The sequence below is a fragment of the Gymnoscopelus braueri genome (genome assembly GCF_963280865.1).
Source record: "Gymnoscopelus braueri genome assembly, chromosome: 5".
Lineage (NCBI taxonomy): Eukaryota > Metazoa > Chordata > Actinopteri > Myctophiformes > Myctophidae > Gymnoscopelus > Gymnoscopelus braueri.
Genome location: NC_137606.1, coordinates 25,400,766 through 25,415,378, shown reverse-complemented (window position 1 = coordinate 25,415,378; position 14,613 = coordinate 25,400,766). Strand labels below are relative to the sequence as shown.

The 14,613-nt window shown below is 41.4% G+C and overlaps 1 protein-coding gene across 1 annotated transcript; it reads right to left on the bottom strand.

Moving 5' to 3' along the window:
- Positions 1-7,010: 7,010 nt before the first annotated feature.
- LOC308084958 (succinate receptor 1-like) lies at positions 7,011-8,851 on the bottom strand. Its single transcript, XM_080427953.1, has 2 exons — positions 8,806-8,851; positions 7,011-8,413 (listed from the first exon to the last, which is right to left on the bottom strand). The coding sequence occupies exons 1-2, from the start codon at positions 8,806-8,808 to the stop codon at positions 7,463-7,465; spliced, it is 954 nt and encodes a 317-aa protein (XP_080284079.1). The 5' UTR covers positions 8,809-8,851; the 3' UTR covers positions 7,011-7,462.
- Between the last annotated feature and the right edge of the window lie 5,762 nt (positions 8,852-14,613).

The window sequence follows — 14,613 nt, the reverse complement described above, 5'->3', positions numbered from 1 at the left end:
AAGGATTAAGAAAGACAGTACCTGAAAAGCACTGGAAATAAATAGGGCTTTTCTGAGGATTATTCTTAATTACAGCACACACGAGTTCTTGGACATGTTAGTACACGTGTGTGCGCATGCACACATAAAGGGGCTGTACATCCTGACTCGACCAATCACCAAACAACACGCGCACGCGCACGCACACGCACACGCACACACACACACACACGCACACGCACACGCACACACACACACAGACAGAGGAATGCATTCATGAACAAGCATGATTCATAAGAACCATAAACACGTAACAAGGGATCTTAGGCCTACTGTAAGCTGTAAATATGATAGTTCTCTGTACCCTTGAAAATAAACCATGTTCATTTCACAGCCAATTTTAATGCTATTTGCTAATAATGGTACAGTAGGAGGTCGAGTCAGGTATAAAACAGATTCCCCCTCAACCATTGACACTACGATCTAAAATGATAAATGAATGTGTTTGCTCAATTCATGTTTTAATTTCCAGAGATGAAAGGATTAAATTACGTGATAATTCTTCATTTCCTTTTTTGCTATTGCCTGAAATTACCATCAACCGTTGCATTTTCATTCTGTAAACACATGCACCACCACCTTGCATTATCTTATTAGAAAGGCTTGAAAAAGGTTCACATCATTAATTTAAAAAGTATTCTCATTACAAATCTTCATGTGCTTTGTTCATCTCAGTGTACGTCTTTGCTATTTTCTAATTTTATTCAAAGAATCTTTTCCACATACAAAGCAGGGTGGTTAAATTCAGTTAAAGTGTGAGGAGGTGGATTCAGGTTAAAAGTAGTCATTCGAGGGTACTGACGGTCCAATATGAGAGGAGGACAGTGTGTGAGGGAGTTGGCTTCTTAATTGTGACTGTGACTTTGCGGAACCAAACTAAATACAATATGTATTGTATTACTCAACAATGTTGTTTTTTGTTCCTACCGCAAGAAGTGATTCATCATTATTAATACGTCCACTGTACTGTAATGTATTTGGGGCGGTCACAGCTGAGTGGGTAGAGAGACCGTTGGGTAATCAGATGGTCACGAGGCTTGGCTCTCCCAGCTACATGTCAAACTGTCCCTGAGCAGCTGCAAGACACTTAACCACTTGAAGCCATTGCGTCCCCATTCTGTGGCAAAAATGTGCAGGAAACAGACAATCTACAAGCTCACAACGTGATGTGAGCTTGTCTGCTATTTTCGATGAAGATATTCAGTGTAGAGCGAAAACAGGAGTACAGAGCCCTTGGGAATCAGATCAACTAAGTATAGGGTTTAAGTGTTTAATTCCTAACAGCTCTGCACTGAGGGCTCATCAAAAAGCTATTGAGTTTGAATCCACCGTGGTGCATCCGGCTTTGTCGAGCGTCTATAGTCTATACGAACACAATTGGCCCGTGTTTGGGGGAGGAAAGCCGGGCAGGGAGGGTGATATGTCACTGCAGGTACCGATTTGTGGGATGTTTGGACAAAATCTGTAATATAAAAAAAAATTGTTTTTAAAAAATTGACCTCCTGGTGGCGCTATAACAGACCGATCTGAAACATTCGGGGCAGAGGTTCTGCTCTGGCATCCAGGGAGTGTGCGCGCACAGTTTCGCTGCGACCGGCCCAATGGTGCCGGAGAGCTCTACGGACGGGCGGACACACACGCGCACGGACGGACGGACGGACAGACAGGGTGTAAAACATAGTCTCTGCCACGCCTTCGGCCTGGTGGAGAAAAAAAGCACAAGAAATGTTTTTTATAGAGTCATCTGCTGGGTAAATGCAGAAGTTATTATTATTGTCTCCGCCAGGCCAAATTTGGCCGAGAGCCCGAGACTATGTTTTGCACCCTGTCCGTCCGTCCATCCGTCTGTGAACAGCTAATCTCCAGCACTGTTGGCTTGCTCGCAGCAGAACTGTGCACACACACTCCCTGGATGCCAGAGCAGAACCTCTGTCTGTCTGTTATAGCGCCACCAGGAGGCAGATTTTTGAAAATCATTTTTTTTTACAGTACTTATTTTGTCCAAACATCACACAAAATCGGTACACAGTATCTTTATAGTCATCAAACGAAATGCGAAATTTTTCATATTCCATCCTGATTGGCTAAAATTGGCAGGAGTGCTCTGTTTTGAACAAAATGCCTCAAATCATGAACACAGCGTGCAATGTCCGTGACATTTTGCACGCACTTTCCCACTAGGTCAAGGAAGAAATGGCACTTGAACGTTTTCAAATCAGCCTCATGGTGGCGCTATAACAGGCTGATTCGTGATTTTACCTATAACTGCACTGATGTGTGTAAAGCTTTGTATGCCCACTCCCTAGAGGCCAAGGAAAAACCTTTGCCCTGCATTTTTCACATCTGTCTTTTATAGCGCCACCAGGAGGCCGACTTATGTAAAACAATTGTTTTGATGTTACTCCTTAAGATTTTATCCAAACATAACGCAAATTGGTACACATTATCTCAATAGTCAAGTGATCAAGACGGATCCGTCCGATTTTTCATATTCCATCCTGATTGGTGAATTCCCAACATTGCTGGCCCACAATAACCTACCTGGCCTGGCAGAGACGTTTGCTCCGAGATGCACTTTTTCTAGTTTACATTTTCATTAGCCTGCCATGATGTGGCTGTCAGGAACCTAACTCCTTTTTCCTTAGCGTGAGGCAGCTTGATAGACAAGTACATTCTCTGGACATGACACTAGTATGTCGCAGGAACTTACAGTACCCCGAATCCAAGCCTAAAGCCTTGATGCTGTGCTAAGCAGGGAGCCATTGTGTACCTGTGTGTGTGAGATTCTCTCTCTCTCTGTGTGTGTGTGTGTGTGTGTGTGTGTGTGTGTGTGTGTGTGTGTGTGTGTGTGCGTGCGTGCGTGCGTGCGTGCGTGCGTGCGTGCGTGCGTGCGTGCGTGCGTGCGTGCGTGCGTGCGTGCGTGCGTGCGTGCGTGCGTGCGTGCGTGCGTGTACCTTAAATCTTACTCTTGCATACACATACACAAACCATGAGTGGCATGATGCCAGATTGATGTAATGTAAGGGATTATGATGAAAGTGCAACTCTTGTTGGTACTCCCTGCCATTCTTGGCAGGGAGCAGCCAGGTCCAGCCAAGTCCAGCCAGGAGAAGGTCATCAAAACAATCTTTCTTAATATTTCAGCCATGAACCCCTTGGTTAGGAGGACAGTGTTGAAAAATGACTCTGTTGAAAAGGTTGCAACAATAATGTGCTACAACCTTTGATGCTGCAAAAGATTTCCATTATTAAAGGTAGGGTAAGTGATATTTTTGGGTATTTTTTTGCTTTTTGTTAAGTACTATATTCTGATAGTAATCATTGCTACAGAGCATTTGTTCGGTCACAGGGGTCTCTCCAGCTCTTTAGTAAACAGAATATAGTACATTTTCAGGTAGGTGACACATTTTAAGCCAATCAAGAGAGAGCACTGAAAATGTATTTTTTGTTTAATAAAGAGCTGGAGAGACATTGGAGACTTCTTATATGGACAGGACACTCTATAACGAGCACTATCTGAACATAGACCCATTTTGCAATTATTTGAATAATTGCAAATCACTTACCCTACCTTTAAATACAAGACTAAAGATATTAGATAAACTATTAGGCTTGTCTGACTTTCAGCATTGTATCTACCTTTTTGGACTGTGTAAAAAACAGCAAATATGTTCACCCTGTGTATATGTTTAGTTACTTACTCTTATCTAAAAACATGTAGATGGCCAAGGTACTGACATATGAGATGACAAGCTAAAAAGAAAACAAAAGGTTCTTAAACGATTCTCAGAAACATTCCTGCAATACTAACTATTCATATACTGTAGATGCCAAGAGCTAAAAAAAATATGTATATTCCACACAAAACAATACCACATAAACCAAGTTATTGGAATGTCACTGTGCAACTGGAAAGTGATTGGGAGAGAAGTGAGGTTGAATTATTTACCATTCTTTGGCTAATTCTCAAACATTTTTCTTTTTCTAATGGTTTGACCTGCTGTTCTGTTGCCCAGTGCTTTGGAGGAGAGACGCTTGGTGCAGCAAAAGTTATACTAAGACTGTACAGAGGATAGACAAAAGAACAGAGAATGTAGTTATGATTGATGGTGAAATATATTGGATATAATAATGTCTCCTCTAAACTGACAGAGCGGAATCTTCTCACTCAACGTTCACATTGCTGACATTCCAAAATACCTGTCTCTTGAAACCTAATTATCACTTACAGTAAAGCAGCACGTAACTTTTTTGAATGAATAAACTATTTTGTCCAATCTGTATGGTAGAGTATGTTAATACAATTTAACTTATACAATTGGGGTGGTAGTATTTTTTGTCTCACCGCTCTTCTATTGAGACGCTTTAGATCGTGTCAAAGGTCATGTCTCACCTAGGGCCGTTTCTCACTGGATCCGTTTTCATTCAAAACGTTTCCCAGATCGAATGCTGGCCTGCATTCACATTGGCCAAGATCCAATCGCACCAGAGAACACATGCATATATACCCCCGATCCTACAGGTGGCGGCATGCACATAGTGTTTCCCCTGTGGACACAGACGTCATCAACTATGCGACAATGTTTTTGTTGGTCGCGCATATATACAGTATGGAAACAACACAAATAAAACCTGGTGAAACACTTGTGTGCATTAGCGCAAGATGAGGATACAGGAAACATTCAGTATAAATGTCCAGTTAGCTAACCTTCACAACTACTACTACTTTTGCATTTGAAACTTTACATTTCTCTAAATATTATAAACTTTCACGACAGCTTAAGTACAAAAAAATATCATTTATGAAAAGGCAACTATAGTAGCCTATACAGTGAAGTCGGACTGAATGATATATATATATATATATATATATATATATATATATATATATATATATATATATATATGCGCCCTGTGCTCTCCTTTTTCTCTATGAAGAAAAGTACAAGTACAGTTGACACAAACGCATTCCGCAACGCTGCCTGTCTGTTGTTTAATCTGCGCATTACGTGCAGATCTCATCCTCTGGACTGCAAAGCCATAGCTGGTCATGTAGGAAGGTGTGCGATAGGATCGCGCTTGCCATAGTCTCCAAAGTAATAATAATAATAAGAGAAAGTTCACTTTTGTTTATTTAAAAAGAGTCTCCTTATTTTATGTATTCATTTATGATTTGTGGGTCCAGCACTGTGTGTAAAAAAGAACTGTGGGGACGTGCATCTCCTGCCTTTGTTCATATTTAAAATAAAAATGTTATTTTCCAATGCAAGATCTGTGTGGTTATCTGCTCTATATTGTAATATAAAAAATAGCAGATCAACAAGCTCAATGTGTCGCATTGCACCGCATTTTCAGCTTGTAGCTTGGCTATTTTTGCTACTTTTGTGTGACACTGTATGACAATAGGGCATTCATTTATGATGAAAAAGCATTAAAAGTTGCAATATGGGATACAGGGTTTCTTCCTAACAGCAAAGATATGTAGTAGAGATGCGCGGATGGCCTCTCATGGTCATCTGAATCCGCATGTACAAATTAATTATCCACCCGTTATCCAACCGCAATAATTATTTTATCCAATTTAAATATCCGCACCAACCGTTTCTCCCGTATGTCAAAATATTATTATTTTCTGGTATTCCCCGTTAGTTTTAGTAGGCTATTAGTTGTGCGATGCGATCACAAAATGCATTGATTTAGCCTATGGAATGTCGGTGTGTCTTTTTTCTTTTTTTCAAACCGGTGCTGCGCTGACAGACGGCATCCAACATACAGGCGTCCAACACATGCGGCATCCAACGGTTGGATGCCGCAACGGTTGGATTCCAGCCTACAGAGAGCACTGCTCTGCTGTGCTACTGCTTGGTGTGGATATGTTACGGCCATGGTTGAACCCCTGTGGATTGATCTGCGACGTGTTTTTGTTGGCTGTTTTTGTCGAGTTTATATACCGTCACCTATTCCAAATAGCGGGCCACTTCCGTCTAATGGTACGCTTGCTTTCACATTGCAGCGTACCGTACCCGAAAACGCATGATCCGGATCCGAAACTGCCTCCGGAGGTGGTTTCGGGAACGGAACGGTTACCCGTTTCGGGAGACGATTCGCTACATTCACACTAGCCAAGCGGTCTGGAGTGCGCACCCGGGACCTGAGTGTGAAACGGCTCCTAATCTCTCAAGAATAGATCCATCGCTGCGCTTGGATCTGTCGGGAGTCGTGTTGACAACCCATGCACATTGGCTACAAGTGGGCGTGCCTTCAGATCAGGAAGCAGGCCGCGCTTTACCCAATCAAATGTAGTGGGCGGGATTTACATGTGTGCGGCTCGCTTCCCACTGGAAACAAACCGAAACTCATTCCCGTGAGCATGGGTACAGCTCAGCCCAGAGTCAAATGGAAATGTGAAAAACAGCAGAGGGCGCTGTTTTTCCTTTTTATTTGACGATGGGTTCCCAGATTGTGTCTCACCTAGACACAGTATCTGACACTCTTTTTTTTTTTTAAGATTCAATTTATCCCCTGAGCAAGCAGGCAGGCTCTATTCGCTGAATGGTATATATTGCAGCACTTGAGCAGGAAACCGGGTTCAAATCCGGGGTAGAAGAGGAAAGTTACATAGTGCAACTTTAATGTCAGTGCAGATACAGTGTATGTGGCTATAATCTCTAGGCTAGATCATCAATAAAAAAATATTTGTTCATAATTTCATGTAACATGAATTAGGAGATACAGATGCATTTTTTTGTGTGGTCATCTTGAATAATTATGTAAAACAAAAACAACAAATTGAAAGATTCAATTGACTGTATTCACACAGCGGTCAGTTGGCTCTCACGTCATATTTGCGGGTTGGGAAGAAAGTATAAGAGCAAAAAGGCCGCAGTGTGAATGTGAATTGAATCACCCTGAGTGCTGTCGGTGTTTATAGAGATTACATTAATAAGGGAAAACATGACAGCCGATGACAAGAAATACCAGGACTTTTATACAGGATAGTATGATAATCTGAACATTCATATTATAGTGGTTTCACATACTGGGTTATTACCATAGATTAAAATGAATGCCAAACATGTCACCAAACAAAAAAAATGGAAAAATGATGATAACCTGAGAAATTATATGCAACAGTAATTTGTGTGTATGTACTGTATCTTTATGTTTTGACCATATTTGTTGAGTAAGTGATATTTTTTGGTTAAAACAAAAAGTTTTTTGTTAAAAGGTTAAAGCACTATATTCTGATAGTAATCATTGCTAGAGTGTGTGTTTAGTAACGGGAGTCTCCCCATCTCTCCAGCTCTTTATTGAACAGAAAATGCAATGGGACACCAATTTTATCCATCCATTATCAGAATATAAAGCTGTTTAACACTTAAATGTAACCAAAGAAAATCACGCACCCTTCCTTTAAGTGTTGTCATGATGCACCCCTCCATCGTCCTGTCTTCCTCAACAGCTCTCTAAGTTTAAGCAATAGCAGCTCTCTGAACTGGTCGCCCATGAGGAAATAGAAGACGGGGTTAATAACACTGTGTAAGAAGGCGATTGGTCGAGTCAGGATGTACAGACCCTCTATGTACATCCTGGTGCATAGCTCCATCCCAGACCATTCCTGCCGAGATGCTATCCTCACATTCCTCATCACATGGTAGGGAGAGTAGAGAACCAGGAACATGGCGGCCGCCGCTGTCACAACCCTGAGAGGCCGCTTGTAGCAAGTGGTCCTGCGCTGTAAAGCCCCTTCCTGAACCTTTAGAAGGCGCGCAATATGGTAGGAGGATAGGCAAAGCCCCAGGAGAGGGAGAACATAGCCGGTCAGGGTCAGTCCCATGCTGTAGCCCAATGCATTTGTGTTGCCACTCAGGCTGGCGAAGTCTGTGCAGCGGCTGCAGTTTGCCCTCTGCATGTCCTGGGACATGAGCACTATCAGCGGAGCCACCTGGACGTTGACTGCCAGCCAGCTCAGCCCAGCTACTGCCATCGCAACCTTTGGTCTCAGCAGGAGGTGGTTTCGTGTCGGGTGTCGGATGAGCAGAAAGCGGTCCACACTCACCCAGACCATGAAGAGAATGGAGGAATAAAGATTGACGTGCAGGAGATAGCGGTTGATGATACAGGCATAGGGGCTGGTCTCTTTTTGTCCGTTTGCATAGAGGCAGGCGAGGCGAGGCAGCGTGCATAGGAACAGGAGGTCGGACACTGCCAGGTTGAAAAGGTAAATATTGATGCTCCGCCACTCTTGCAGACAAACCACATAGCCAATGACAACTAACAGGTTGCCAGGGAAACCAAGACAGAACTCCAGAGCATAGAGTGGTGACAGGTAATATAGCTCTAGGACATCATCCAGCTGTGTGCAGTTGAACACCTGAGAGAAGAGAAGAGAAGAGAAGAGAAGAGAAGAGAAGAGAAGAGAAGAGAAGAGAAGAGAAGAGAAGAGAAGAAAAGAAAAGAAAAGAAAAGAGAAGAGAAGAGAAGAGAAGAGAAGAGAAGAGAAGAGAAGAGAAGAGAAGAGAAGAGAAGAGAAGAGAAGAGAAGAGAAGAGAAGAGAAGAGAAGAGAAGAGAAGAGAAGAAAAGAAAAGAGGAAAAATGGGAGCATTTTCAGCATGGAGCTATCAAGTTCAATGACCATGTCCTCCAATAATGTTACTGTTTTACTCTTTTTCTTTAGAGATTGTTCAGTAGCAGATATGAGTATGCAAACAAAATTGTTATTGCAATATATCACTAACATGAATGTTATAAGGTCTGAGTCTTACCATTCTGTCCTTTGGTACAGCGTAGCTCCTGGGAACAGGGACAGGAAGTAGAGGGTGCTGCTCTAGGTGAATCCACTCTGTTGACTGAAAACAGTATGTGCATCAAGGCATGGTGGTGTGTTTCATTATCGGTTGGCAATAAAGTTTATTCCACAGCCAACCGGACAGAGTAATTTGCATATAATATGGAAAATCTGTGAGGTTAATAAAACTACATATTTTACTACATTCTGTTCTGTATTGTGTATTTAGTGTCACACTAATTTACATTGTATTTGTAATGTTATTATGTTTATTTACAGCTACTGAACCAAAGGTCAAGGAAAACAGTTTCCTCGCTTCAGTTCAATGTTTACAGTACATGGAAAGACCATGATACACTGGTATCATGGGTAAACTGAGGTAGCTCTGGGTCTGTCCTCTTCTGTTCAACATCTACTGTACATGCTCACTGGCTCAGATTATGGAAAATAACAAACTAGGTTACTATAATTATGCAGAAGACATAATATTTACATAACCATATCACCAGGGAACTATGGTCCAATACAAGTACTGAGTAAACGCATTGAACAAATCAACAATTGAATGTGCCAGAATTTTCTTCATTTTAATAAAGTCAAAACTGGAGTAATTGTTTTTGGAGCCAAGGACAAACAATTAAAAGTCAGTTTTCAGTTTCAATTGTGAAAAAAACTAAACCCTAGCCATAACACACCATCTTGGTGTAGTCTTAGACTCAGACCACGTTAAGGCAATTACAAACTGTGCCTATATAGGAACAAATCAAGGATTAAAGGACTTAATATTTTCTCGTGACTAAGATACTGTAATGCTGTCTTTATATAGTTTTCCCTAAAAATCGATCAGGACAGCTGCAGTTGATTCCGATTATTTGACAGACAGGAAGCCAGTGTAAAAGCCAGTGTGAATACGATATGCTACTCGACAGCTCAAGTCGTTACCAAGAAAGTGGAGCATATCATATACTGTATTTACACTGGCTTTCTGTCTGTCAAATAATAAAAAATATTACTATGAGGTTATACAGCATTGAATGGTTTAGTTCCAAAATACATTAGTGATGTTTTGCTACATTATGAAACATTCATTCATCCATTCATTCGTCTGAGACAGGTCTGCTTTCTGGGTCACAACTAAAAGTGGAGTTCAGTTTTTATGCACCACATATCTGGAACAGACTCCCAGAAAACCGCAGGTCTTACAACTCTCAGTTCTTTTTAAAATCAAAGCTGCATAAATACTGTTCCGTTTGCCGCTGCCTTTTATTGAGGTTTTGGATACATTTCTGCTGTAGGCTACTGTAACTTTATTCTCATGTTTCTCATCTGTTTTAGTTTAGCTTCTTATTTTCTAAGATATCTTACATAAGAACTATTTGTAGTTGTATTCAAATGTCTTTTTATACTGTCTTTATTTTGCATTGTTCCTTAATGCTTTTAATGTTGTGTATTACTGTATGTGTAAAGCACTTTTAATTTCCTTTTTTGACTTGCCTTGCCTTGTGTTGGCATTATTGTACAAGTTACTATGATTGACTATGTTTGTTGTGTCATCAAATGAGTAATATCTTCCATCATTTAAGTACGCAAAGGAAACCAAATTGAAAATGACTTACCCAGTCCAACAACGAGTTTCCAAGCTCTAGAAGTCTGTTAAATTAGTCTTAGTTCACAAAAGCTTTTATGATGGTTGAGCTGTACTATCACCACACCTTATTTGGTTTCCAAACAGTAACTAAGACGACTATTGGATAAAATACTCACTTTTTTTCACTTCAATGATAATTCAACACTTGAAGCTAAATATAGGCCCACACTTCTCCATTTGCCTAGCTGTTCATCATCTATTTAAAATAAGTTGGTGTACTCCTCCCAAAAGAACGCAAGAAAACATGTACCCCACTTAGTCACTTAAGCCATTAGACTATTTAATACATTGAAATGATCATGATATCTGTTTTGGCCTATGTTGTCTTTTCGTCTATCTTCTATTTATTAAATCACAAAACTTGTGTCTGTCTGTGTGTCCCAGGCATGCTCAATCTGCACTGGCTACGTTCTTTAAATTTGAACTAAAGTTCAAGGCCCACAGTACCAGCGGGCCACAACGCAGCCACTGAGAGGGGAAAGGGCAATCTCAACACAGAATGCAACCCCTCCTTCTCCAGTGCACTGTGGTGTTGATGGTGTATTATGGCAATGGAACTTTAGTAATATTGGAATACCTCGAAAGCACACAGTCTACTCCTAGTAGTCAGAGGGATAGAGAGGGTAAAACAACACCCTTACTCTTCCCTGCAGAGAAAGACATGTGAGGATGGAAGAGAACAAAACAGTCCTGTCCTTAAGCAACCCAGCCTATGAATGGTATTATATACAGTATTATCTTAATTTCTACATTACTGCAGCGTCACCTCTCCTGCCTCTATGCAAATGGCCAAAAAGAGACCAGCCCCTATGCCTACAACCGCTATAAACAAACAATTCAGCTTTGGAAGTCTTGTGTTGTGGTTACATCAGGCAAAGTCCAACCAATGACTGCTTACAGACATGTACATACTTGGGGCGTGTTCCAATCGGTTTCATTCAAAATATTATACAAAATGCCTTTATAAGTTCAGATAAGGCCACTGCCCTTGACTGAGCAGGGATTCTTGGAAATGTTTTCCCTGTTTATGAATAAGGGCTCTGAGAAGTGTGGGCAGTTGAGCCACATGGCTCATCAACTGGCTTAAGACCAGTGCTGGGTAAGCTACTTAAAAATATACATAAATAATCATTCCTAAAATGTAACTGAGCTACACTAAAAGCATGGCATTTCACGCTGTCAGACACCAACAGCTAAAGCTGATGTATTGCACCAGTGCTTTGTTGAAAAAAGCACTTCCACAATCTGCCACACTCTGTTGAAACCTCTCTGGAAGGAAGCACTCAAAGAAATCCAGTGCTGTGGCATTGCTACAGATGGAAAAAAGCTATGGTGCAGTACAAACATTCCCAATCCAGTGTTTTGACTGGAAGATAGGTTGGGTGAAAACAAAACTGATCAAGGTCAAAAACACACCTGATAGTCATAAGACAGCCGAAACCATTCCGCAAAACAACAACAATTTATGTGGTTTTGTCTATATGCATTTTGTTGTGATTTTATTGTGATTGTCTGTTGTCTTTATGGAAAACAATAAATTGATAATATCATGTTCTCCCACATCTACACAGGCACTGAATATCTGAAGGAGCTACTGTGACTTTGTTGACACTGAATACAGAACAGAACAGAACAGAAGGCTCCTTTCTCACATCAAGTCACGATGGCTGTTATTATTCCCAGGCATTCAGAGGCTGCTACAGATGTTTCCAGCCTTTCTGTCTCAGGAACAGAACCACGCTCAGTGATAAGTCGTTTTCTTTCTCCAATGATTTCAGTGAGATTTACCTCAGGCACAAGCACTCACTCGTGTGTGTTCCACGCTCACACATTCATGGAAATGTGTGAATTTCATTATGCTATGATTTTCAGCACTGTAAAGTTTCATCACGTCCATGCATGAAAATCATGCATGAAACAACTAATTGAAAAATGACAGTCTCTTTATGCATTAGATAAACAATTTCAGTTACCAGAACCAAGAGTGTGTGTTTTCATGGTGTGTGAGAAATGTTAACCATGTGTGAGACATGGATAACATTCAGGAGGCCGCGTGTCTGATCAAATTAATAGGAAATATACACGCCTATATATACTGTAGGCCCACATGCATGCATACCACGCACGCACGCACGCACGCACGCACACACACACACACACACACACACACACACACACACACACACACACACACACACACACACACACACACACACACACACACACACACACACTGTGGCGAGTAGCGGAGCATTGTGTTAAGGTGATTGAGGAATGGGACCCAAATGCAGCAAAGGTTCAACTTAAATTATTTATTTGAATAACAAAGGTTGTTCCAAAAACTGGCAAAAATGTAGGCAGGTGCAAAAAAATCTGGTTTCCAAACAAAGGCTTAGAGCAAACACAAACTTTCATGACAAACTGGTAATAGGCTAAGCTAAACAGAACAAACACATGGGAGCAATGAATAGCAAGGAACTGATAACTAGACACAGGAGAACTCAACTAGACAATCAACACAGGTATAGGGATAGAATCACCAGAATTAAAAACTAATACAGAACATACAGAGCTAAGAAACAAGAACAAAACACCTAAACCAAACAGGGAACAAGAACAGAAGTAGGACAAAATGTTCAAAACTTCCATGAGCTGAGGAGCGGACTGTGACAGCCCACTGACTATGCTTATCTAATAATTAGGGATTAGCTTATCTAATCGCTGGGCGTTGACATCTGAATGAACTGATAAAAGCATAGTCGGAGAGAGCAACATGGGCAGGCAGCCAGACATCATCACTTATGATAGTTTTGCAATCGCCTCAGGGCTCAACTAACAAAATGAAAAAGATACAGTACAAGCAAATGGTTATTCATGGGCCTATACTGTAGCTTTTTTCATTATTGCACTTCCATGTGGTATAATAGTGCTCTCTAGTGGCAAAGGGTTACAATAACCTTTATTACCACCAAGGCATTCCTTGGGGACCTGTGCACTTTCTACATTACATCATCCAGAGAATTCCTTTGTCCTGACGTATAGGGTAAAAAAAAAAAAAGAAAACACATGTCAAATTAAGAAAATTTGTGAATCCACTCCGGTGCATACGGCTTTGTCGAGCGTCTATAAGAACACAATTGGCTTGTGTTCAGGGGAGGGATCCCGGGGTGGGGAGGGTGATATTTGTCTATGCACATATACTCCTACGGGCTGGGGGCGGCACCTGTCAGCAGGGAGTGTTGGGCGGGGAGGAGTAGGACGGGAGGCTCTATGTCTTCCCGGTGGGGGCTCCTCACTGGCAGGTTAGTCATTCGGATACAACAGCAGTGACAACCAGGGCAGGAATTTCACGGAGGCCATGAATGCCCTGGCTGCCGTTGCCCCTCATATAGGCCTTCTGCCCCCTCAAAAAAATGATATGCTCTGAGGCCACATTGGCCTTGATGCCCCGCCCGCACTATCCCAGCTGAACGTACCATTTTCTCCTCCACCCCCTTCTTGTCAATAGAAACCAGTGTCTTTTTTGAGATTCTGAATTCTTAACCCCCCCATAACCCTCTCTCCCCATCCTCAAAAGAGCCCAGTGAGTCTGATGCAGGAATTAGCGTGAAATAAACAGCTTTAAATAATTATGTGGACAGTGGACCTAAAATCATTGTTTTATTTGATGGCCTTCCTGCCCTGGCATTTGACGTTTGTGCCCTCAAAACATTTACGCCACCAAAGGCCAAGTGGCTGTGTCCATAAAATGACGAAATTCCAGGCCTGGTGACAACACACAACTGTGTGTGGGGAGGAATGAATTTAGGCATGAGACTAAATTGCAGAGAAAAGGGCTAAGAAAAAGCTAAAAAGAAAGAAAATAAGTTAAAGATTTTCCTTAATAACCTGACTGCTGGGCTTGCATCATTCAGTATCATGATCATGTATGTTGATAATGTATGCATGCGTAATCTAGGCCCTACAGTTGAAGGATATCGTTCCAATGGATCCAATGTACACTATAGTAATCATTTTAGTCACAAGCTCTTGTTAATACTTTTAATTGGTTCACCAAAGAGATTTAGTATTAAGGGAGAAATTTAGGGCGCCAATATAGACGCCTGGGGGTCAGTATTGACCCGTAAGTGTCCTTCC